Raw genomic sequence first — 24,874 nt, forward strand, 5'->3', positions numbered from 1 at the left:
GCATTCTTGTCACCCAATTTATTACCTAGATCTTAGATTAGATTGTGATCCGAGTTATTTTTATTAACTTTGTATTTAAACATTTTGGTAAAATTTGAATTTTTATTTCACTATCTACATTAAGGGTGAGCAAAAAAACTAAAAACAAAAAAACTGAAAACCGATTAAACCGAGAAACAAAAAAATATAACCAAAAAAACCAAACTGTGAAAAAAAAACCGATTAGAATTTTAAAAAAACTGACCGATTCGGTTTTCGGTTTTATAAGTTTGAAACCGAAAAAACCGAACCGAACCCAAACGGAAAAAAAACCAAGCCGAACCAGGAAAAAACAGAGCCAAACTGAATCAAACCGAAACCGGTCAGTTTGAACCGGCTTTTGTTTTAAAATAACCGAACCAAACCAAAACCGATTGGTTTGAACTGGTTTCAGTTAAAAAAAAAACAATTTAGTTATTTTTTATATAAAGATCAAACTAAATAAAAAATAATCACCCCTAATCCCCATGCTCAATTGCACAAGTTGGAAGTAAAATTTGAATTTTGAACTCAAGATTTAAGAATATATTTGGACATGAGTACATTTCGGAATATTTGATCTGTCTTTGAAAGTTAGCTTCCGTTAAAAGTGGAATATTTTTAGTGTTAGCATCTGCTTAATTAGCTGAGGAACCAACCTACGGGTTAGACCTACCCATTTTTCTAGTAAATAGACCTGTGCTTAATGCTAGGCTACCCCATTTAGTAGGCTGTTGTAAAACCCCATCCACATAATATTCGATTCAATCGGAGTTGATATGTTAGGTCTAGTCACAGATCAGGAGAGTTGATCTGTATTGATTCAATTTTAAAAATATATCAACCGAAACCGGTTGTATTTTGTTATAATTGTATTTTTTTATTTTTTAAAAAAATTTTAAATTGATTTTTTTGTTATTATTATTTTATTTTTCAACATTTAATTAATCATGTGTTTAATTTCTTAATTAAATTCAAATTTAAAATTTATTAGTTTATGGGTTGAAGATATTAGCCTAAGTTTATAAAATTAACACGAGTTTCTTTGATATTTTTTTATTTATCAAAACTTTTTGTTTTCACCCTCCAATATTTTATTGAATTTTTGAATTTATTTTCTAAAAAATTTTTTAATCATTTTTAAAATAATACGGGTTACTTTGCTTTTCTAAAGGAATCTTATTTATAAATTAAATTAAATTAATTGATTTTATCATCTGAAAATTTTTTTAGGTATTGATCGGGTCAAGAATTTAACGGATTGCGGGTTTGAGAGTTTAGTTCGGGTTTAAAATGTTCACTTGGACTTGTTTTTTTATCAGATTTGATTCACGTTTTTTTTTTCATTGCTTTTTAATATTTTTTTTATCTTGTGTCAATGATTATAATTTTAATTTTTCTAATATATATCATCTTAATATTGTTTTATTATAAAAAAAATTAGTAGACCCACAAAATAACATGGATCACCTATTTAGTACCGCACCCACCCACCAAGATAAGCAATATGGACCCCCACAGGTAGGCATAGAATTCCGATGAAGCTTAAATTTGATCCTTTTCACCTTTTCGAGCTTTCTGAAAATGAGGTCCAAATCTGACGTACACTCACATGGCTTGAAGGCATGGTGTTGATTGCATTGGGCTTAGCATGTGCATACATGTAAAAGCAAACTGTAACAAAAATTTGATTGAATTTTTATTTCTATCCAAATAATTCTCCAATCAAATTCATTTTTTTATTATATATAAATGAAATTTTCCAATAAAAAAATATTATTAAAAACTTTGACACTTCTTCAATATAAACAATTTGATGTAGGTGAAAATACAACAAGATAGCATCCAACACAGAATGACAAAAAAATAATGGAATTAGAGTGAAAATACAAAAAATTCTAAAATTTTATTTTATTTTTTAAATATTAATCTGACTAAGTTTGCCTTCTAAAATGGTGTACAATGTCTTTTTAAAGTTAGAAAAACAAACCTAGACTAGGAAACAAAATTAGAATTCTAACACATAAGAAAATTAATACAAATATGAAAATAAATAATAAATCCAAAATATCTAGAAAAAATAACAAAATTAACCAAAATAGCAACATCTAGACCTAAATATCTCAATTAAAATCGTTATCATGGTTTGGCACATCCATGCCTTCCTTTGAATCTAGACATGTTTCATCGATCCATTAAAATATCTTTTAGGTTATCTACATAATACATTTAAAGAAAATATTGATATAACTGTCTAGAACCTCAAATATCTACAAACCCGGTTACATCAAAGTCTTTATTTATATTCCATGAAAAAATATTATGGGAAACTTATCTCCACAAATCTCTTTATAAAGAGCTTTTACTTGCATGCTAGCAATAAGATTTTGAATTTTGAAGCAAAAGGATGGGGCATGAATTACAGAATAAATATTCCAGCTAGGCTAATCTAAAGGTAAGTGCATAATATTAGAGGTGAGGAATCCAGGGTGCATGGCTCCCCAGAAAAAAAAAAAACAAATTGGTCTCATTATGTCTAGCACTAACGAATAAACAAATAATTAGTAGATATATATGCCAAAACATGGCCTTTCTCTTTTCTTGGTACGCCTAATCTGAAATGCTGTCCTATGTTAATAGCAAAAACATAGTTAATCAGCACATTGATGTTTTTTTGTGAAGTCAAAAGAATCATAGATAAGATAAGAACACAAAAGAAAATTAAGAAAATGAGAGAATGGCATTAGCATGAGAGGAGCACAAAAAAGAAAGGCCCACCTGCTCTCTTATATCAGAAGAGGGTGGCAGAGGGCAAGCAAGCTATGGAGGAGGAGGAGGAGGGTATTGAGGTGGGTCACCAACCCCTAAGATTCTTTCGTTTCTTCCCATGTCTTTGGCCATGGCTTTTAATTTATTTAGTCCCTCGTTAAATTCTTTCTAGAAGCAAGAACTTTATTCAGGGTAGGAAGGTCTGTATACCCACCTAGCCCTAGCCCTAGCCCTGGTCCCAGCCCCGTAAAATCAACATGGTCGGCTAAGTGACATGCTACCTGAAGAGTTTCTGGAAAACAAATAAAGAATGGTGTATATATTGCTAGGCAGGTTGGTTGGATTGTGAAAATTACGTTGATAGTGAAGCTTGATAAATAATTGCAACTACTCTCTCGTGTTTAGGTTACAAAAGAAAGACTCATGATCCAAAATCTTTTAAAGGATGTGGGAGATATATATAAATACTAGTTGAATTACATGTTCATAGGCAACTACCCCATGTTTCTCTTAATTAATAATAGCAACAAGTTTCCATGTCTTTAGAAATCAAAGTGGTAAAAAAAAAAAAAAAAAAACAGTTCCAAATTACTTTTTTTTTTTTTTTTCGTTTTGGTTTAGTTAAGGTTTAATGAAATCATTGCTATATAATTATGTAGTATTTAATTACCGTTTTGAGAAAAAAAAAATAAAGATAGAGAATACATGTTTTTTTTGCTAATCTTGTTTTAAAAGTATAAAATTCATTCAAAAATTATTTTTTTAAAAAATTATTTTGTATATTTTTTTTATCAAAAATATTTATGTCTCTTGTATATTTATCTTTTTTATCCTTGTATTAACCAAACATGACCTAAGAGATATTGTCCTTCCCCGTTTCATACTTGAAATTGAAAAAATACTTAATTTCCAACTTTGTTTTATTGAAATAAATTATTTTATTTTATTTTTATTTTGTTTTGGTTTAGTAAAAGGTTTAATAAAATAGTTGTTATAAGTAAGGTAATGTTTGATTATTATTTCAAGACAGAAAAGACAAATATGACATATTTTCGTGTGTTTTTTATTTTTAAAATATAAAAATTCATTTTGAAATTATCTTAAAGATGGATTTTATTAATATTTTCATCCTTGTACATGTCTCCATGTATTTTTTATTTTAAAAATATAAAAATTAATTTTAAAATTATTTCAGAAATAAATTTATTTATATATCTATTTCTATTACTCCAACCAAACACATTTCTATATATTTTATATTTGTCACCTAAGAAATATTATACATCCCCATTACTTTAAAAATTATACTCTTCTTTTTTTTTTCTTTTTTTTTTACTGCTGCTGATAGCTAAACATAAATAGTGGATTGGGGAACAATTGTGTTAGTAGTGGTTGGTGGACTTGTGGTTGACAAGAGCAAATAAATGATTACATGGGCACCGTAAATCATCTCAATCGTGGAAGGTAGGGGAAGTTAGTTACCTGTTGTATCTTCTGGGTCCTGAAAATTGACCAGAGTCAGTGGAGCAAGTTTGTGTCTCTCGTCTCGTGCTCTTCTTCTAGAACCCTTTTGCATAAAATAATAAAACAATATTATAAATCGAAGGAAAGAGGATGAACATTTTATAGAAAAGTTAAAAAGGAAGAGAATCAGAGGATAAGATTGTTAGTGAGTTGGAAGTGTAAAGCAAATAATTCTTTGAAGGTAGTGTTTCATTATAATTTTAAGATAAAAGAGATAGAAATAATATAAATAAAAATATAAATAAAAATTTATTTGGTTGGAGAGATAAAAATAAATATATAAAAATAAATTTGTTTTCATAACATTAGATTTTTATACTTTTAAAACATGAAAGATAAAAAACATATATCATATTTATCTTTATTGTTTATGTCTTTTTTGTTAATAAAAGTTTGTTTGTTTTTACATTTCAAAAATATTTTTAAAATACTTTTAAAAGGATTTGAAATTTTTATTTTTTTAGATTTTTATACTTTTAAAACATGAAAGATAAAGAACATATATCATATTTATTTTTATTATCTATTTCTTTTTTGTTAATAAAAGTCTGTTTGTTTTTGCATTTCAAAAGTACTTTTAAAAAGATTTGAATTTTATTTTATTTTTTTATTTTAAATTAATTTTTGTTAGTATTTTTATATTATTTTGATGTGCTGATATCAAAAATAAATTTTAAAAAATAAAAAAAAAATATTATTTCAATATATTTTTAAATAAAAAAACACTTTAAAAAAAAACATGACAACAATACAAAACATGCTATAAATAGTTTTATTTGCTATGGTAGGTACTCCACAGCTTCTATATTTTGTTTTTTTTTTGTTTTTTTTACCTTCTTCACCCCTAAAATTCGCAGCTTTTCCTCATATGGCAATACCCCACCATCAAGGTCCATTTGTGATGTCATAGCAAAATTAAATAGCCTGATAAAAATGGATAAAAACTGAAGTAAATGCTGGTAAGGGTTTGGTAAGGTTGGTATTATGATTTTTTTTTCTTGGTAGGGAGGGAAAGGAAGGCTTAATGAATTTTGAACTCTATACACTACATGAGATGGGTTCTTATCTTCTTTAAATTTCTCACAAGATGTGAGTGGAATTTTATTTTATTTTATTTTATGCTTTTTTGGGGTTTACCTAATTTTTTTTTGGTTGAAATCATTTTATTGAAAGAGAATTGTTCAAGCTCATGAGTAAAATATTTTATTGTTATGATAAAATGGATTAAACAAAAATGATATACTTCCCTTAAAAAAACAACAATGGATAAAATGATAAATACCTAAATAAGGTTACTAAAAAAAAAACTATTTTGAAGAAATATTTTTCAATTCATATCTTGTAATTTTTTTTTTAAAAAAAAAACATCAAGATTAACACACCATGCTACTAAAATAAACTATAATATTAACAAAAAAAAATAAAACTATTTGTCATGCATTTATGCTTGAAGCTGGTCATGTAGGGCACCTCATAACCACCATCCCCTCCTCTCTTGTTTAAAAGGTTAGGTGAGAATGATTATTCTAGTGTGATTTATGATATTTTGTAAGAGTAATTTTTTAATTAAAAATATATTAAAATGATATTTTTTATATTTTTTATTTTCAGGATCAATTTATTTAAATAATAAAAAAAATCCAATTTTTGTTTTTGAGAATTTTGTTTTTTTAAAAATCCAATCACAGAAAGAAACACTACACTAATAGAGAAATGAAACTAAAAAAGGATGGACAAATTTCAAGAGGTGAAAGACAATTGACTCCCAATAAATGGAAAGAAAGTAGGGCTACCTACCAAATCCAGCACTAACTTAATTGTAACCACTCATCTTTCTCACCAACTTAGTCAAATCCCATGCCATTACTTGAAAACGAATATTAAATAATTGTATAGTGTCCCAAGTCAATTGCATTGCAGCCCTGCTCTCTCTCCCCTCTCTCCCCACCTCCCATTTACATATATATCTTCCCTTCTCTTGCATTCTTCTCCCAGCAGTTTTCTTCGAATTTTCCCACATTTCTAACACAAACACATCCAAGGCTTTTTTGCCCCCTCTCGTCACGTCTCTTCTCTCTTGATTTGGACACGAAGAAGAAAAGGAAGAAAATCATGGGCAGATCTCCTTGTTGTGAGAAAGAACACACCAACAAAGGTGCCTGGACTAAAGAAGAAGATGAACGTCTCATTAATTATATCAAATCTCATGGTGAAGGTTGTTGGAGGTCTCTCCCTAAGGCAGCTGGTAACTTTTTTTTCTCTTTTCTCCCCGCTCTTTGTGCCATGAATAAGAAGAAGAAGATCACCCTTCATATCTTTTATTGATTTTTGTTTTAGGTTTGCTTAGATGTGGCAAAAGTTGTAGACTGAGGTGGATAAACTACCTAAGGCCTGATCTCAAGAGAGGAAACTTCAGTGACGAAGAAGATGAACTCATCATCAACCTTCACAGCTTACTTGGAAACAAGTGAGTGCTTTGCTTTCGCTTTATTTCTTCCAATAAAAGCAAAAGGCTAGCTTTGGAAAAAATGGCAGCAGTATTTGTTTCCAATATTCAACTTTTGATGAACTTTTAGAGCTATATCTCTTTTCACAAGAACAAAATCTCAACTGGTTATGATGAGTTTTGGTTCTAATTTTTTGTTTTTAATTTCTTGAAAATCTTCCAGGTGGTCTCTCATTGCTGCTAGGCTGCCAGGAAGAACTGACAATGAGATAAAGAATTATTGGAATACTCATATCAAGAGAAAGCTCTTTAGCCGTGGAGTTGATCCTCAAACTCACCGTCCACTCAATTCCACCACCACCTCCTCCACCACTTCCACCACCACAAACAGCACCAACAATAAAAATAGCAACATGGGCACCAAAAGGATTACTAACTTTAAACTTGAAGAACAAAACTATTTATTTGTTCAAGCCCAGCCAGAGTTTATGATGAGCAACATAGTCAAGAAGGCTAGCGATTCAAGTATTATCAAGGTAGGTGGCAGCAGTGACTCTGCTGAAGATTCCAATAGTAGCAGTGGCGTGACAGCAGAATTAGAAGTGCATCCAAATCATAAACTCAATCTTGAGCTCTCTATTGGTCTTCCATGTCAATCTCAACTTTCTTCTGTCAATGATCTTAATGATTCAAAGCAAGCAAACCAACAGCATCAAGAACAAGTAGTCACATATCAATTGTTTGGGACCCCTGCTACTCCCACCTCCAGTGCCCCTGCTGTTGTTCATAGAACAGCATGTTTGTGTTCTTACAATCGAGGGTTCAAGAACAGTCAAGCATGTAGTTGTTGTAATGCCGTGGAAAAATTTGTAACAGCTGATAGTCTTTATAGATTTTACAGACCTTTGGATGCTTGATGATGACCGGGGATCAGTTTGATAAGGCTAGTTCACATGTATGTAAACCATGGAGGGTTTAAGAAAAATTAACCCCAACAGTTTAGAAAAATGTTCCATGCTGAGTTTTGGCTTTAGTTTTCGCTCTTATTATTTTCTTTCAAGTTTTAATAGGAACTTAATTTCTCGGATAATTAATGAAAGTTTTATATTTATTTTATGGTAATTTACTTAGAGGTTTTACTTTGAATTTCATTTTTACTAATTTGATATATTGGTCCTTGAAGTTTTATGTTTCATTGAATGAAAACACTGCTGTTATTGTCATTCTATTATATTTGACAAGATTACGAACACACATTACAATTACAATTAAAAAAATAAATTATGGGTTATTCACTATAGCAGTAGAGAGAAACATTGTGAATTGTATTAGTTTTCATAGTGTTTTTTTATTTTTTTAGTTATTTTTTTCCTCCAGTTTTTTTTTTATCGCTTAATTAATTTTTTTTTCAATTTATTTTTTTCACCTTACTTTAGTTTGGAATTAGACTTGATGGTTTGTTTTGTTATCTAGTAGGTTGCACAAAGTTGAGGAAAATTCCATCACTTGGTTAGTTGAGATAAAATAAGATTTTATTAATTTAAGACAATTAAAATTTTGAAGATTGAATTTGAAGATTTAACAAATATTACGCCTATTTTTATGATATTAGGGACTAAATTGAATGGGTAGTGAAAAATATTCGTTTTTTTTTTTATTACTCGACTTTTTTTATTTGATTCTTTCAAATTAAATTTATTTAGAATTGGACTTGTAGTTTGTTCTGCTTGCCTATACATGGAGGTGTAGTGATGTCAAGAAAAAATTATGACATGCAGTTAATATTGATATAAAATAATTAAGGTTTGAGTAATTATGCCATCATGTGAGGAGTGTCGCCGCATATGGAGGCGTGTATGGCCTCCTTTGACATCCGAAGGAGGTCTTCCATGGTCTTTCTTGAATAATCTTGGTGGATTCTTCCATTTAGGGCTGTACATGTGAGGAGTGTCGCCGCATATGGAGGCGTGTATGGCCTCCTTTGACATCCGAAGGAGGTCTTCCATGGTCTTTCTTGAATAATCTTGGTGGATTCTTCCATTTAGGGCTGTATGTGTAGAGGTTGGGGTTGCGATATGGTGCCTACAACCTTTTTTCTCCCTTCATCTCTCTTTTCTCTATCATTAGCTTGATTTTTGTGCATTGTTTCGTAAATTTTCTCCTATAATTATATTTGTCCTCATTTTTTGATATTTTTTTGATATTCTTTTTAAAACTTGATTAATTTTTCAATTTTATTTTTTATAATTGTTATTTTTTTCTATGGGATAATTTTGGATCGCGAGTTTGAAAAGTTAACCCGTATTGCCTTAAATCGTTTCTTTTTAATACACTTTTTTAAATTATTAATTTTGGTTTCATCGTTCAACAATTAGTTAATTAGTTAGGAATTGAGTTTTGTATTTTTTTTTAATTTACTCTCAATATGGTAATCACAATCTTACAACCCAAGTCACGGGTTTTAGAAGTTAACATGAGTTGACTCAAATATTTTTTTCTTATTATTTTTTTAAGTTGATTTATTTTCAATTTCACCCTTCAACATTGAATTACTTGAGAATTGAGCTATATAATCTTTTTTTATTTGCTTTCTATGTGAGTGAGTTTGGTGAGTTTACTTAAATTGACTTAAGTCCCCCTATTTTAGTCTTTTTTTTTTTTAAATTGATTTTTTTTCATTTTCATATTTCGACATTAACTTGATTGGAAATTGGACTTCTTGAGGATTTTTTTTTGTAATTCTTTAGTTGTTTTTTTAGGTTAACTCAGTTCCATAACCCGGGCAACAGATTAAAAAGATCAACTCGAGTTTACTTGGGTGATTTCTTTTTGGCTTTTGTTTTTCTCTCTCTAATTTTCTTTCTGATTTTTTTTTTCAGTTTCATTCTTTAATGTTATGTTTTTCTTGTTTTTTTATAATTAATTTTATCCTTCAAATTTTATTGAATTTAAATTTGAACTCCTAATTTTATCCTAATCATCATCATCTCATAATTACATTGAAAGTTTCTACTGCCCAATATAGTTAAATGTGAAGTATATATGAACAATTCATGGAAGCACCAAAATGACAGATATGAAAATAGGATTCCCATAAACCTGTTTGAAATTGTAAGGTATAAAAAACAGGACGATCTTATGGCCTAAGGTTGAATAGAGACTTTTAATGCCAACAACCCCAAATCAAGTGCATTGCTATTTTTATCCCCTTAGAATTTGCCCCTCATGGCTAAACAAGGAAATCATAATTTAACTTCCATGAATTAGGCTAAGGTTTGCAAGGAAAAAAAATTACTATTGAATTTAATTGATCTAATTTGATTAAAATTACTCTAAAAGAATACACTACCATTACACTCATCCAATCTATGACCCGACCTATAAATTATTGTTGACAGGATTAATAGAATTGTTTAGAAATTAATTTTATACCACCTGATAAAAAATTCAAGTTGATATGTGATTCAATATAATATACAGAGTCAAAACAACAATATCACTTTAATTTTTTTTTTAAAAATTAATTAACTTGTATCATCTATATTAATATTAATATGATTAATGTTAAAGAACTATATTAACCCAATAGCTTAAATTATCAGATGATATCTTAATATATGATTTATATAATTCTCTAACACACCATTTTAAAAGAAAGTTTTTTGAATTTAAAACTTGCATAAAACCGTGCTATTTTATATTTAATTTTTATTAAATAAAATGATAATTATTGAGATTTAAACTCATAACTATTTGATTAATAAAATTATAATTTTATACTAAACAAATAATTCAATCTAATAACCTAAATTTTTAAATAAAATTCTAAAATATAATTCAGACTCGAGATTTACACCCGAGCAGCTCTTGTTGTGGTTTAATAACTATAAAAGGAAGGCTAAATGCAAAAGAGGAGAATATTACAAGGAGGGGTCTCATTGGCAGATCATGAGTGTAGAGGTTGGAAAAGAACATGTTGTTTTTGGTAGGTAGAAGGGCTATGTCAGATAGACAACTACCCTCTGTCTCTTCTCTTGAATTCTTGCTTCTGCTGCTTCCTGTCCCTTTTTAATGTTGTCTCTTTCATATGCTTCTTTTAACTCTTACCTAGTTTCTTGAATTAATACTGTATCAGAGTTAGGTAGATACTGCAGTAATAATTGTTTTTTATAATATTTTTTATTTTTTTAAAATATTTTTGAACTGGGAAACAAACGGCATCGTATAGCAAGTTTATTATATCACATGTTGCATTAATAATAGAAGAGAAGAGAGTCGTGTCTGAGTAAATTTGAGGATTGGACTTGCCTTCTAGAAGGAAAAGAGCATGTCATACCCTTTACCTAACTCCTTTGTTTTCTTCTCCCTTTGTCACATTGTTCTATTTGAGGTAGTAATGGATGGTCTAAGCAATGTTCAGTTCTGAAAGGGACATGTGAGAGGCAAAAGGACCCCCCTTTTTTAAAAAAATTAATTTAATTTTTAATTTTTAATTTTTAATCTCTTGTTCTGTCTGTCTTCCATGATTCAAAATTTAAGTTCCCGAAAATAATTGATTCGACACAAAATATTCAAAACACGTTTAGGAAATTGGAGGTCACGAAAGAGGGAAAAATTCATGCCCAACAATCCATTATTGAGGTGCATATATATATATATATAGAATCCAAGAGCTATTTTTTTTAAATTAAATTATTAGATGATCCCAGATCAATTATTTTTATTAAAATAATATTATTTTATTGTTTTTTTTTCCTTTTTCCTTTTTTTTGTTTTAGTCCAATTAAATTTGAACCATATTTTATTAGGTTAATCAATGTATTAACTGAGTTTGATTAAGTTAATATTTTCTCAATTTAAATTGTTGGGTTAACCACTTTATTAAAAATATGTTTGAGATAATTAAGTTTGATGAAGTTAATATTTTTTCTTTGTTTAAATTAAAATCTAATTTGAATTATGTTTTGTTTCTCATATTTTTTAAGTTAAAAGGTTTAATGATTACAACGATGTAATTATATATATAATATACAAAGAGAAGTTGTGCTAGACAAACTCAGTTTTTATTTATGATAAATTAATTTAGAAGGTATTTAAAAGTGTGATAACAGTTATGGTTTAAAATATTTTTTATTTGAAAATATATCAAAATAATATATTTTTAAAAAATAATTTTTAATAATACATCAAAATAATCTAAAAATATATAAAAAAATTATTTTAAACAAAAAAAATTAAAATTTTAAAAACACACGTTTCAACTATTTTTCCACACTAACGTTTCAGGAAACAAGTTTCACAATTGCCATTTGGATACATGCGATTCATTGATAAACAACTTTCGCATACGTGGCTGATTCAAAGTAATCAATAGGTATATTATATAAATATATATAGCTGATGAAGATTGCGAAATTAATTAATAGATTAACCTCTATATAAATAGACCGGTAAGAAATTGGGATTAAAGAATTTATATTTTTTGTGGTCTAGATTTGAACTCTATGGTTGTTAATATTGATAGCCACTGGAGACTTACTTGGTCATTAATTTTAAGAACTGTGAGGATTAGTCGAGATACGCGCAAGCTGACCCAGACACCCCACGTGAATAAAAAAAGATGAAGACTTACTTGGTCATTAATTTTAGGAACTGTGAGGATTAGTTGCAATACGTGCAAGCTGGCCCAGACACCTCACATAAATAATAATAATAAAAAAAACAATGATGATTTCTCTTATGACGGTGCAAGAAATTGTGTGAGTGTATCTTTTGATTTTAGATATGTTTTACTAGTTTTTTTATAATTTTTATGTGTTAATATTAAAAATAAAAAAATATTTTTAAAAAATACCCCGTAATATAGTACCAGGTATTGTCTCCGACAAGATCATCTAAATTCATAAATCAGCATCAGTTTCTAATGAATGAAGGTTTTGGACATGTTTGATTGCATTTGATAATGGTTTTTTTTTTTAATTTTTTTTTTAATTTTGATGATTTTTAGAATGATTAAAGATGTTTTGACATAAAAATGTAAAAAACAAATCACAATGATAAGTTTTTTTCCAAACACGGGGAAGCATGATTCTCGAACCAGCTTGCTTCTATATAATTAATTAAGATAAGCTTTTATATAGTTAATCATAATTGTCAAACTTTATTTTGGGTCTAACTCATTTTAGGATCAAAATTACTTGATTATCAAGCCAATCCAAGTCAAACCCAAAACAACTTTGAATACAAATAAAATAAAACTGAATCACTATTTTAGATAAAAATAATAATAATATTTTTTATTATTAAAGTTAACCTAACCCAACACCAAGGCAGAGGATGATTCGTGCATTTCGAATTGCTGCTTCATGCTTAGGTAACATTGGGGAACACAGTTCAACCAACATTGTCAAAAAATTTAATTTATTTTTGCTAAAAATTAAATTTTTTTTTATATATTTTAGATCATTTTGATACGGTGATCTTAAAAATAATTTTTAAAAATAAAAAAATATCATTTTGATATATTTCAACACAAAAAACACTTTAAAAAACAACAGTAATTACAATCTCAAACAAGCCCATAGTCCTTTCTCACTCAACTATGAAAAAATTGATGAAAAAGATGAATATAGTGTCAATGAACATGATAGTTATTTTTAAAAGTGATTTTTGTATGAAAATAATATTTTTTATTTTTTAAAAATTATTTTTAATATCTAATTATCAAAACGATTCAAAACACGAAAAAAAATAATTTCAAATAGAAATAAAATTAAAAAAAATCATAAAATACGGTTTCAACATAAAAAACAAACACCCTAAATGTTATCAACTACACCACTAATTGTTCTAACCAACTTCATCAATTACACAAAAAAAAAAAAAAAAAAATAGTGCACTTTTAGACAGGGTATCCAATTCCACTTTCAATCTTTTCTTCATCATGAATGGAGGGACCATACCATAAAATGGGCCATGGCTTGCTCGAGAATTTGCTTCAAGGCTAAAGCACTCATGAAATCCAGATCATACATGGAACCTCACTCTTCATAGAAAAATCGAGTATAGTTTCTAAAAATCATATATTGAAAAACATAAATCGAACCACTTGCTTAGACAAGCTTCTATACTGCTTAAAACCAACTGTACGTACATATTTAGGCATTGAAATCCGAAACCAGTATAGCAGAAAGGAGATCAAATTGCCATGACAATCACTGCATCAAACAATTAGTGACACATCAGAGAAATAAAAAAAAAAAAAATTAACATTTATGTTAACCCACTTGAAGAAAACAGCAAGTCAGCAAGAACAGCATCAACTGCAATAAATTGAAAGCTCGTCAAATGATCTATCACCAGTGATGTTTAGCGGTAACTGATTCCACCTCTTGTAGGACAGCAGAGGTTTTGTTATTACACAGTAACTAAAGGCTAGTTAGAGCAGACATTTGTGAAGCTTCAGGCCAGACATAGCCTATGCATAGTCATGAATGAGAACGCCATAGAAAATCAAATTCCAGACAGATTAAAATCGAAACAAAGTAACAACCACAGAAAGTAGCTGAGCAGCTGTGACTTTCAAGAGGACTACAAATTCCCATAAATGTTTATACTACTCAGCTGTTTACCTGTCGGACAGTGGTTTTAGCTGCTCTCTAGCTTATGTCAGCATAGAATTGTCGCCAAGAATTTCACTTGTCCTTGGAAGATTTAGAAAACACAAGCATGAACCCACCCTAAACTAAAAATATCAATGTCTGTTTCAACCCCCATGAAAAGGAGGTATATTACTTCATGAAATAATTTAACATTCAAAATAAAAGGATCCATCCTTACTTGCAAACATGTGTTCCAACAGTTATCATCTCAGCAAGATTCAATGGCATCCTAGTTCGATCTGCAGCAAGAGTTAAAAAACTGCCCAAATTAAAACCAAAGTGTTATCTTCCAGAGACAATCTGAGAAAAAAAAAAAAAATAGAAGCCTTCTTAAAGGAAATACTGTTGTATTATTTTAGCCTAATACTGAGAAATAACACCTACCAATATCCAAATTTTAGAGACATTTCATCCTGAAAACAATAAAAAGATCCCTTTCTTTCTGCATCATAGATAACACGTCATTACCCATTTCCCACTGTTGTCCTAAGATACATTCCAAAATATTTCAGAATTTCATTTAAAATTAACACTACCCCATGATATATGTAAATATATCGTTAAATGCCCTCAGAAAGAAAATAACATGAGGGTAACTGATTTTGGGACCTAACAAACTCACTTTTTAAACCATTAAGTTGAGGATAAAGAATTAACCAACCCACCAATTTCTCTGTTGTTCAATTTCCCAATCCAACCTGAGATAATATCCTGCAATGTTCTTCCCATCTGTCCAATACACCTTACTGTGATCTATAAAACAAAAAATGTGAGTCAATCTTATCAGACTTTGTAGCAGTAGACGGTAGAAACATCAATGAACAATTAGAGAGGGGTACACTAAGTGAATGCCCAAAGTTAACAAAAACTAATTTTGGCTTAAAGAGATCTCTTATAGAAATTGTGATAATTCCCTTTCCTTTACCTTTACCTTTTCCTAGTCCCAAAGTCTCCTCCTCCATGATAAGGACCATTCCCAAATGAAGCCATTCCATGTTCCCATCTCTGAAATCAGAGCATTCAGATTGAAAATACATGCACTTGTCAAGAGTTATAAGCAATATGATTCATCAACTAAATACAGCTCTTTGTCTCCCACAAGAAGGCAACCCTTTGCCTGTGATTTAGTCAATTGTCTAGTAAGAGTCGATAACATAGAAATCCATGTCTGAGATTTCTGGAGGGTTACTACTTAATTATATCAATCTCTATACATAAATCAACTCATCCATGATATTAGACAAATGAAAAATAAGTTTCAACCTCGATCTCTAATAATGCAAAAAGCACCACCATGCCTGTAAGAATCTTCTTTCAGCAATTGGAAACTAGATTTTCGGATTTTACAGGACAATAGCACCATCTACTTCCTTACTTTGAGAGAAGACAAACCTATTTAAAACTTTACTCGGAAAACCTTAAAATATAAATTGACGAACTGATTTATCAGCTCTTAGTACCCAGGATTGATTTCGGACCTCTCAGACAAGAAATAAGAATTGCACAGCTAAAAAATGATCTGTTCAAGGAAATACAAATTACCTCTTATTTTGGATCGTGGCAGAACTTCGATTTGAATTCCTAGTTATTTTGCTCCATTCATGCTTCTCAAGAGAAAAAAAGCTGTAATCTCAGAGCAGATTACCATTTCATTTGATCTTATCTCAACATCAGAATATCTTGAGTCAGATGGTACTGCAACAGTGAAGAATAAATCGATATCCAAGATCCCAGCAAGGAAAAGCTTGCTGTCAAACACTGCAGTTAATTAGATTTACACGGTCACTTTGCAAATGATCAAATAAGTAAACAGGGCATATGATTCTCAGCACGTACAGCACCAAACAGAATTGTCACACAAATTGGAGGCACGATGAAGCTACTATGCTCCGGTATCGGCACTTCAGACTTCTACAGGCCCTCAATTCAAAATAGGAATAGGAACTGTATAGTCTTTGATACTTGGTTAGGCAAGAAAAGGCCAATGTTCAGTACAAAAGAGTAAAATTGAATTAACCAATAGGGTTTACGTTCATCATTCATGATTCATGTTGAAAAAGTCTCCAACTTTCTAACTCCAATGCACTCTCACTATAATTAGATTCACTCACATTCAACAAAAGTACTTTCTCACAGTAACAATCCCTCCACAAACATGGATGCACACATACATTAACAGGTCGCATTCCAAAAAATGAAACAACGAAAATTAAGAACCCAAACCCAAGAAAGTTTCTTTCTTTGCTAAATTTCCTCATCTGGGTTCATTTCATTTCAATTTAACTTCCAATAAAATGTCAGTTTCAACACTAAACTTCACTAAAAACAGTTTCGTTAGTCATTTACTTAGGAAACAAAGAGAGCATAACATAAGAAAGAACACAAACTGTAGAAAGAAAGAGAAGTTGAAAAGACCAAGTTTAGCCCAGACATCATTAGAGGAGGAACTGAAACCAGAAGAGCATCCAGCAATCTCCACGATTTTTTCCTTCAATGGGTATTATTTAAAACTCAAAAGAATGAGAAAAGTTTCTCTCTGAGAGAATTTTGATTTGTGGGTTTTGATTTTTGATTTTCGGAGTTTTTAAAGAGACAGAAGAGAAGGACAAAGCGCACAAAGGAAGGAGATGTCTCTACCAAGTTCAACGCAGTGCAGTGCTGAGGTATGCTAAAGTGGGCTGCATGCGTCTCTGTAAGAGCTCGGTTGGTATTACCGTAGAAAAATATTTTTATTAAAAATATATTTAAATAAAATATTTTTTTTACTTTTAGAAAATTTATTTTTAACATCACATTTTAGATAATATAAAAATATTATAAAAAAATTAATTTAAAACAAAAAATATAAATATTTTAAAAAAACTAATTTAAAAAAAAATATAAATATTTTTTTTTTAAAAAAAATATTTTAAAAAAACTTTTGAAATACCCACTCATTAGACCTCACATATGATATTTTTTTGAAATATTATATTTTTTATTATCTTAATTGAAAATTTACTTATAAAAAAAACAATAATTTATGAAAGATTAAAAACTTAAGGTAAATTCTTTTTTTTTCTTAAGAATAACTATAAATTTAAAATTACGAAGAGGCTTTTAGTAGTGAAGATTGAGAATATAATGGATACTATTTTTTTTTTAAAATCCTTCTTAAAAATATTGATTTAAATTTCAAATAAAATTTAATTTATAAAAATTAGACAAAAACAAATCTGATAAGATAATTCCTTTGAAATTAATATTTTAAAAATATTCATCTCATTCTTTCCTCTCAGAAACTCTACACAAATATGGAGTAGTGATCCTAAAGGTGTGTACTGTTACGAAAGTTAGGCGTTCTGTCGAGGTTTTAAAGTATGGTTTATGGATCTTGAATGATTCCAACAAAAGATCCAGTCTTGATCCTAAAGGTCGTACTGTAACGAAAACTCAAACTCAAACTACTAAACTAATTACAGAATCAAAATCCAACCACACTACTACCTTGCTGCCATCTACCTTGCCTCAGACACCACCGTCTCAGATTTACTTTGAGCGATTCCTCTGTTGGGTAGATTATCAAAGCCACCGCAGAACTTTTAACGAATATGGAGTAGTGATTGTTATGTACATATCACGAAGAAACAACAGAAGAAACCGGTTTAGCTTTTAACAAACACGGAGGTTTGGCTTCGTTACAATGAAAACAGATTCTTCGCAACAGGAGCTCCTTGGAAAGCTTAATGGAGAATGGTTTAGGTCTTATCGTCTACGTGCAAATTTGAAGCGGTTTCAACATGTGAATAAAGATTCAGCGCTTCGGATTCCGATTAAAAAAACATGTTCAACGTGTATTAGTACCAGTAAGGGAGCAAGACTGCAGAAGTTATGCTATGGTAGCGCGCAGAAAAAAATTCAGCAAGCACTCGTGAACTCCGAAGCAATGCACACCCTACTATTCAAACAGAGGATATCAACGGAGTCCATGTCATCCAAAATGAGACTATTAATGAAGTCCCTGTTGTTCAACCAGTGGCTGCACACTTTAGAACACATGATCCAGAAGAGGAGGAGGTTGCATGGATGAAGAATAGCTTGGTAGGAGTGATAAATGAAGGTGTTAATTATCAGGATATAAGGAAAGACTTGCATTCCAATGGAGTTTAATTAACGGGTTTTTGTTCTATGGGTGCATCACAAGCTTTGATCTCGTTCAATACTTATGACTCCACGATGGAAGCTTTTGAATTGTATATACCGCTTTGGCATGGTTATTTTGATGAGTTGAGGCCTTGAATTGATACAGATGGTTCAATTGATTGATTTGCCTGGATTGAAGCTACTGATTTGCCAATAACTGTTTGGAATGTTACGAGCAATAACAAGATTATATCAGCATATGGTAGAGCTATAGGTTTTGACAAAATCAATTTGGGGTATAGCAATCTTGGTCATATTGATCTTTTAATTGGAACACGGCTTCACAGATTTATTAAAGAGCACACTACTTTGTGGATTGTGGTTAAATGGGAAAGATTATAAGATCAAATTGCAGGAATTGGATCCTCTGCATTATCTAGTATCTGAAGCTATTGAGTACAGTATGGCAGCTTTTGATCTGATGAAGCAGGAAGATGAGAGTGAAACAGAGACTAGTACTGCTGACACTTTGATGTTGAAAATTCTGACGAGATTGCAACTATAAGCTGTGCAGATTTGGCGTTGATTGTGGATGTGATTAACTGTTCGCATAACAACAGGGATTTGGAAATCTGTAAAACAGCTGTTTCCGATGTTCCTGTTGAAATTCTGTTCCGGAAATATTGGAGAGAAGATCAGCACTAAGGGGTGTTTGGAATTGAGTTTCAACTACGGAAACTGCTAAATAAAAACAGTATCTAGCCCATCCCATGAATTAGTGCCTCTTGAGAGTCCTCAACTATCAGAAGAACAAGTCATAAACCCAAATACCCAGCATATATTTCACCCTATGATTTTACAGAGAAGGAAGAGGAAGGTTAAAGTCTTTTCATCAACTGACAGTTTAGAAAACGATACGGCAGAAGGGGAAGAGGATGGTTCAAGCTCACTTGACTCTGGCATCAGACAAGGAAACGCTCGTTACACTCATCTTAGTGACGTGTCTGTACCATAAAAGAATGGGAAAGATGATGAGGTGCAAGAGATGTTAAATGCTGGGCAGTTTCTGGGATTTATAAGTGCTTAAGATCTGGCGGTTCTAACAGTAGACATTACAAAGCAATTGGATAGGGAGATTGGTGATTAGGCTGTGAATTAATTAATAGTTGTCTTGGTGGAATTTTGGTAATGTGGAACAGAGGAAATTTTAAGGTTGAAACTATTGAGTTTATGCAGGGAGTTTGGTTACCAAGAGGTGTATTTTGTGGGAGGAGATTGGTATTTTACAAGCAGCCTTTGAGGTGGAGATAAACCATGACAGAGTTTTCTCTTCAGAAAAAAAAAACTATGAATTAAGGTGTTTAACATGAGTGTTTGGAGGAATGAACCAAAGGGTGTGAAATAATGAAGTACAATCATTAACAGGGTACTATGTAGGGTATTGTGTAGAAGAGGATTTCTTAGAAAATATAAATTTAATTGCTCATAAAAAACCAATTTGTTTTTTTTTTTTTTGTATTGTTGAAACACAAGTGGTCAGTCATATATTTCTACATTGCAGATATATTTGGATTTTGTGAAATATGTTTTTGAATTCATTAGGTATTTAATGGTGCATGTAGAAAAGTATTGGTCAAATGTTAACCTAATGAAATGAAATTGTGAAAGGAAAATTTCAAAGTCTAGCAATTACTTTGATACGTTCTGGAATATTTTAGGAGTATTTGACTAGTTAGAAATAAATTGGTCTTTGAGAATCAATTGCTATATTGGAATTCAACCTTTGAGTTAATTCTCCATCGTCTTGATCTACGGCTGAAGACCTTTAAAGCTAACTTTATGCAATTACTTTGATACATTATGGAATATTTTAGGGGTATTTGACTAGTTAGAATCAATTGCTTGTGCTTTCGCAGGTGTCAAAAAGTCTTTTAGAAAACAATAGAAATAGAAATCTTTTGCTACATATAAAACTACATTATGGAAACATGGTATGAGAATATCGGTAAAGTTTATATTGCCGGGAATTCTAACCTTTTGAACCAAAGAAAGAAATTCAGTGTAACATTTAATCAAAAGTAAAGAAAGAAAGTTCAGTTGACGTACTAGTCAAAGTCTTGTCTGGAAAAAAAATAACCCAGGCTTTGAAAAAAGGATCGTGGAAATTTAGACCATTTGATTTTGAGAGTATCAGATTAGACGGAGGAGAGATGGAGGCAGCCGATTGCATGATAATGGTGTTATTAGTTTGCCGTGTGGAAAATCATGCCATTTTACTCCGATGCGGTCAAAACCTCACCAACAACACGGTTGATAAAATACCCTTATTGCCACTTCATGATACACCTGCTTCTTGACTGCTTTAGCTCTCGAAAAAACTGTTTGATGCTCAAGCAAGAGCTATAAATTTGCTTGATTTTGATCAATTTGTAGCTAACGAAATCTCTTTGCTCCTTTTCCTGTATATGTTACCTTTTATTTTTAACAATTATTGCGTTGCTAATAAATTGCAAGAAAGCATATTCTTTCTCTGGAACAATAGTCTGTACCAACCTTCATCAGTCCTCATTGCTTCGCTCTTCAGCTAACCTTTCTGATTGCTGCAATTTGATCTTTAAAGTCACCGAGTAGATGGAATCCGACCAACTCATAAACACCATATAGAGGTAATCTTTGGGATTGTTGCTACTGATTGCATGCATGCATGCAGTCTTTTTTGGTTTAATCTTTTCAGCAATATCGATTGTTGCAGGACAGCGATATTCATCAGCTAACCTCTCTGATCTCCAGTTGCTAGCTGGCGGAATCTAACCAGCCCTTGGGTTAGAGGTATAACTAACTCTCTTTGCTTCGTTTTAATTTCATGTATTTATTTATAACAATAATTTGGAAGCTTTACGTTCAGATAGATATATCAATATCGACCAGTTTATTGAGTTCCTTGTAGGTCTTCAAGCACAATATCATTCTATTTTAGAATGCAGAAAGTAAAACGCAAGCAATCCAAAGATGAAGAAAACGATTCATCCTCGCGAAAGAGAAGAAAAGCTGACCTCAGTAAGCCTGTCAGTTTTGTCTCCACACGTAACGTAGAAATATCTCGTGCTGAGAGCATAATAATAAAAATTTTCATTGGTAGATCAGTTATGTTAAAATCGGATCGTGAAAGTTCCATTCTGCTTGGGTGCTAAAAAGTTGAAGAAAAAGAGGGCAAAATATTAGGCTATGCTTATTAGCAATCAAAATCAGTTTACTTCTTTTTGTTAGAAATAACCAGGGGAGAGGGAGGTAGGGAAGCATGGTGGAAACAATATAATATATTGTTTTTCTAAGAGACGAAGTTCTTTAGGACACATCAAAATAAATCCCACCACTTTTATCATTTCCAAGCTCATGATTTGCTGTCAATATGTTATTTGTTTCTTAAAGATTAATCACTTTCACGGGGATTCCTCTTTATCACGTCACTTAAATTATATACAGATCAAAATTCAGCTTCTCTAACAAATTCCCATCAGAATTTACATGTATTGTCTCTGATGATCGCTTTACATGCATTCCTTGCTCCCTTGCTAATTTATTGTGTCATAATTTCTGCAGCTGCCATGACAGAGCCAGAGTCTTCTCGCTCTAGACCAAATGGGGCCTACGATGTATTTCTGAGTTTTAGAGGAGAAGATAATCGCAAGAATTTTACAGATCATCTATATACTGCCTTAGTCCAAGCAGGAATCTACACTTTTCGAGATCATAATGAAATTCCTAGAGGTGAAGAAATCTCCAAACATCTCCTCAAGGCAATTCAAGAATCAAAGATATCTATAGTGGTCTTCTCTAAAGGATATGCTTCTTCTAGATGGTGTCTTAATGAACTTGTAGAGATTCTTGAGTGCAAAAACAGGAAAACTGGTCAGATTGTTCTTCCTGTATTTTATGACATTGATCCTTCAGATGTGAGAAAGCAGACCGGAAGTTTTGTAAAAGCATTTGATAAGCATGAAGACTGTTTTAAAGAGAAGGTGAAGGAGTGGAGAAAAGCTCTTGAGGAGACGGGAAATCTCTCCGGATGGAATCTCAGTGATATGGAAAATGGGTATGCCTTTTTCTCTCTAAGATTCCCTTGCACACATTTATGGAGTAATTATACATTAGATTTTACCATGTGAAATAATAATTTTTTTTAGCATGCTTAATTGTCTCTCTATTAAAGACTTGCTTTTGTTTATGAGCAGGCACGAATCAAAATTTATCCAAGACATTATCAAGGATGTGTTGAATAAATTGGATCCCAAGTACATAAATGTTTCTACTCACGTAGTAGGTATTGATCCCCTTGTCCATACTATTAGTGACTTCATAAGTACCGCGACAGATGATGTACGCCTAGTGGGCATACATGGGATGCCGGGAATAGGAAAGACGACTATAGCAAAAGTTGTATTTAATCAACTCTGCTATGGATTCGAGGGAAGCTGTTTTCTTTCGAATATCAATGAAACTTCAGAACAATCGAATGGTCTTGTTCTTTTACAAGAACAACTTCTTCATGATATCTTAAAGCAAAATCCTGCAAATATCAATAATGTTGATAGAGGAATGGTTCTGATCAAAGAACGACTTTGTCACAAAAGAGTTCTTGTTGTTGTTGATGATGTAACTCATCAGTACCAACTAAATGCTTTGGTGGGAGATGGAAGTTGGTTTGGTCCCGGAAGTAGAGTAATAATTACATCTGAAGATGAACGCTTGCTTCTAAAAGTGGATCGAAAATGTCATGTCAAAGAATTGAAACGAGATGCGTCCCTACAACTTTTCAGTTGGCATGCCTTCAGGGACACCAAGCCAGCAAAAGATTATGTTGAGGTTTCGAATGATGTCGTTGATTACTGTGGAGGGCTTCCTTTAGCCCTTGAGGTTTTAGGTTCTTGTTTGTCCGGGAAAAACAAATCTAGATGGAAATGTATAATCGACAAATTGAGAAAAATTCCAAACCATGATATTCAGGAAAAACTTCGAATAAGTTTTGACAAACTGGATGACCATAAACTACAAAATACATTTCTTGATCTTGCAAGCTTTTTTATTGGTAGAAATAAAGAATATGTAGCAAATGTACTTGAAGCTCGATGTGGTTACAATCCAGAGGATGATTTGGGAACTCTCAGTGAAAGGTCTCTGATTAATGTTAATGCTTCTGGAAATATAAGCATGCATAATCTATTACGAGACATGGGAAGGGAGATCATTCACAAAGAGTCACCTAACAACCCAGGAAAACGCAGCCGAGTATGGCAATGTGAGGATGCATGGAATGTACTCAGCAAGCAAATGGTAATAACTTAATGCATACAAAAATGCTCGTTTATCTTTCATTTTAAACTTCTTGCATATAATTACTTTGAAACTCTATTGAATTTTGTTGGTTTTTTAGGGAACGGAAGTTGTAGAGGGTTTAGCGCTGGATGCCAGTGTTGGGAAAAATCCAGAACTCAAACACACACAATTTACGTGGTTCGGCAACTTGCCTACTCCACGGAGCTACTGGTTTGTATTAATGAAGCTTACAAACAATACAAACAAAGGAGGAGGAGATAAAACTCTCTCAACTCAACTCTACTCTCTCAAGCTCTCTCTATTCTTCTCTGTTCTCTCTTCTCTCTGTGTTTCTCACGCTGCTCTCTGTGTTCTTCATACACTCCACAAAGCATCACAGGAGGGGGGGGCATTAATATACAATTAATGGGAGTGAGGGGGAGTCCTCCACCATGTGCTAAGTGGGAGATTAGGTAATCCCACTTGCACATGGTGGGGCTTGCTTGTCTCCAATAATTAACAATCTCCCACTTGGAGACAAACAATGAAATTATCTTTTATCCTTGAAGGCCAACTGAAGTTTTGCACAACTTCAGTTTATCAAGTGTAACTCCTTTGGTTAACATGTCAGCTGGATTCTTGCTTCCACAGACCTTTTCTAGCATTAGTTGCTCGTCATCCAGCAGTTGTCGGATGAAGTGATATTTGATCTGAATATGCTTCGTCCTGGAGTGAAATGCTGGATTCTTGGCAAGGAAGATTGCACTCTGACTGTCGCTATACAAAGTACCTTTCCATTCAACTTGCCCAATTCCTTCAGGAAACTCTGCAACCATACTATCTCTTTTGCAGATTCTGAGACTGCAACATATTCAGCTTCTGCTGTTGAAAGCAACGATCTTTTGCAAGGTAGAACTCATGAAACGGCAGTACCTCTAGAGTATAAACATATCCTGTAGTGCTCTTCTGCTATCAACATCTCCTGCTAGATCAGCATCTACAAAACCTTCAAGTTTCAAAC

The 24,874-nt window shown here is 31.6% G+C and overlaps 3 protein-coding genes across 23 annotated transcripts; 2 read left to right on the plus strand and 1 right to left on the minus strand.

Moving 5' to 3' along the window:
* Nucleotides 1-6,219: 6,219 nt before the first annotated feature.
* Nucleotides 6,220-7,879, plus strand: LOC7487152 (transcription repressor MYB6). The gene is made up of 3 exons (XM_002325697.4): nucleotides 6,220-6,556; nucleotides 6,649-6,778; nucleotides 6,981-7,879. Exons 1-3 carry the CDS (start codon nucleotides 6,424-6,426, stop codon nucleotides 7,672-7,674), a joined length of 957 nt encoding a protein of 318 aa, XP_002325733.1. The 5' UTR covers nucleotides 6,220-6,423; the 3' UTR covers nucleotides 7,675-7,879.
* Nucleotides 7,880-13,496: 5,617 nt separating this feature from the next.
* On the minus strand, nucleotides 13,497-17,121 carry LOC127904883 (uncharacterized). Of its 19 annotated transcripts, none has more exons than XR_008058304.1 (7): nucleotides 16,255-17,119; nucleotides 15,961-16,176; nucleotides 15,344-15,423; nucleotides 15,084-15,171; nucleotides 14,597-14,657; nucleotides 14,389-14,496; nucleotides 13,666-13,974 (listed from the first exon to the last, which is right to left on the minus strand). XR_008058304.1 is itself a non-coding variant. In XM_052449922.1 (6 exons), the coding sequence occupies exons 2-6, from the start codon at nucleotides 15,411-15,413 to the stop codon at nucleotides 13,770-13,772; spliced, it is 336 nt and encodes a 111-aa protein (XP_052305882.1). In that variant the 5' UTR covers nucleotides 15,414-15,423; nucleotides 15,961-17,120; the 3' UTR covers nucleotides 13,497-13,769. The 19 variants fall into 19 exon arrangements, 8 of the variants coding, with proteins under 8 accessions (XP_052305882.1, XP_052305880.1, XP_052305878.1 ...); XR_008058307.1 differs by adding an exon at nucleotides 14,044-14,079 and having other exon boundaries at nucleotides 15,350-15,423; nucleotides 15,961-17,119; XM_052449922.1 differs by lacking the exon at nucleotides 14,389-14,496 and having other exon boundaries at nucleotides 13,497-13,802; nucleotides 13,911-13,974; nucleotides 14,597-14,677; nucleotides 15,961-17,120.
* Nucleotides 17,122-20,880: 3,759 nt separating this feature from the next.
* LOC127904884 (disease resistance protein Roq1-like) lies at nucleotides 20,881-24,641 on the plus strand. Of its 3 annotated transcripts, none has more exons than XM_052449924.1 (5): nucleotides 20,881-21,206; nucleotides 21,293-21,624; nucleotides 22,141-22,633; nucleotides 22,773-23,871; nucleotides 23,972-24,641. In XM_052449924.1, the coding sequence occupies exons 2-5, from the start codon at nucleotides 21,519-21,521 to the stop codon at nucleotides 24,278-24,280; spliced, it is 2,007 nt and encodes a 668-aa protein (XP_052305884.1). In that variant the 5' UTR covers nucleotides 20,881-21,206; nucleotides 21,293-21,518; the 3' UTR covers nucleotides 24,281-24,641. The 3 variants fall into 3 exon arrangements, with proteins under 3 accessions (XP_052305884.1, XP_052305885.1, XP_052305886.1); XM_052449925.1 differs by having other exon boundaries at nucleotides 21,293-21,597; XM_052449926.1 differs by having other exon boundaries at nucleotides 21,488-21,597.
* The last annotated feature ends 233 nt before the right edge of the window (nucleotides 24,642-24,874 follow it).

This window comes from Populus trichocarpa, unplaced genomic scaffold (assembly GCF_000002775.5).
Source record: "Populus trichocarpa isolate Nisqually-1 unplaced genomic scaffold, P.trichocarpa_v4.1 scaffold_1865, whole genome shotgun sequence".
Taxonomy (NCBI): domain Eukaryota; kingdom Viridiplantae; phylum Streptophyta; class Magnoliopsida; order Malpighiales; family Salicaceae; genus Populus; species Populus trichocarpa.

Excerpts from the sequence above, each read along its gene's own strand:
- LOC7487152 (XM_002325697.4), top strand. The coding sequence starts at position 6,424 with ATGGGCAGATCTCCTTGTTGTGAGAAAGAACACACCAACAAAGGTGCC. Across the intron at positions 6,557-6,648 it reads GTCTCTCCCTAAGGCAGCTG|GTTTGCTTAGATGTGGCAAA; the intron begins GTAACTTTTTTT and ends TTTTTGTTTTAG. Across the intron at positions 6,779-6,980 it reads CACAGCTTACTTGGAAACAA|GTGGTCTCTCATTGCTGCTA; the intron begins GTGAGTGCTTTG and ends AAAATCTTCCAG.
- LOC127904883 (XM_052449920.1), bottom strand. The coding sequence starts at position 15,413 with ATGGAATGGCTTCATTTGGGAATGGTCCTTATCATGGAGGAGGAGACT. Across the intron at positions 15,172-15,343 it reads GGGACTAGGAAAAGGTAAAG|ATCACAGTAAGGTGTATTGG; the intron begins GTAAAGGAAAGG and ends TTTGTTTTATAG. Across the intron at positions 14,678-15,083 it reads ATTGAACAACAGAGAAATTG|TTTTTTAACTCTTGCTGCAG; the intron begins GTGGGTTGGTTA and ends TAATTTGGGCAG.
- LOC127904884 (XM_052449924.1), top strand. The coding sequence starts at position 21,519 with ATGCAGAAAGTAAAACGCAAGCAATCCAAAGATGAAGAAAACGATTCA. Across the intron at positions 21,625-22,140 it reads TGTCAGTTTTGTCTCCACAC|CTGCCATGACAGAGCCAGAG; the intron begins GTAACGTAGAAA and ends TAATTTCTGCAG. Across the intron at positions 23,872-23,971 it reads ATGTACTCAGCAAGCAAATG|GGAACGGAAGTTGTAGAGGG; the intron begins GTAATAACTTAA and ends TTGGTTTTTTAG.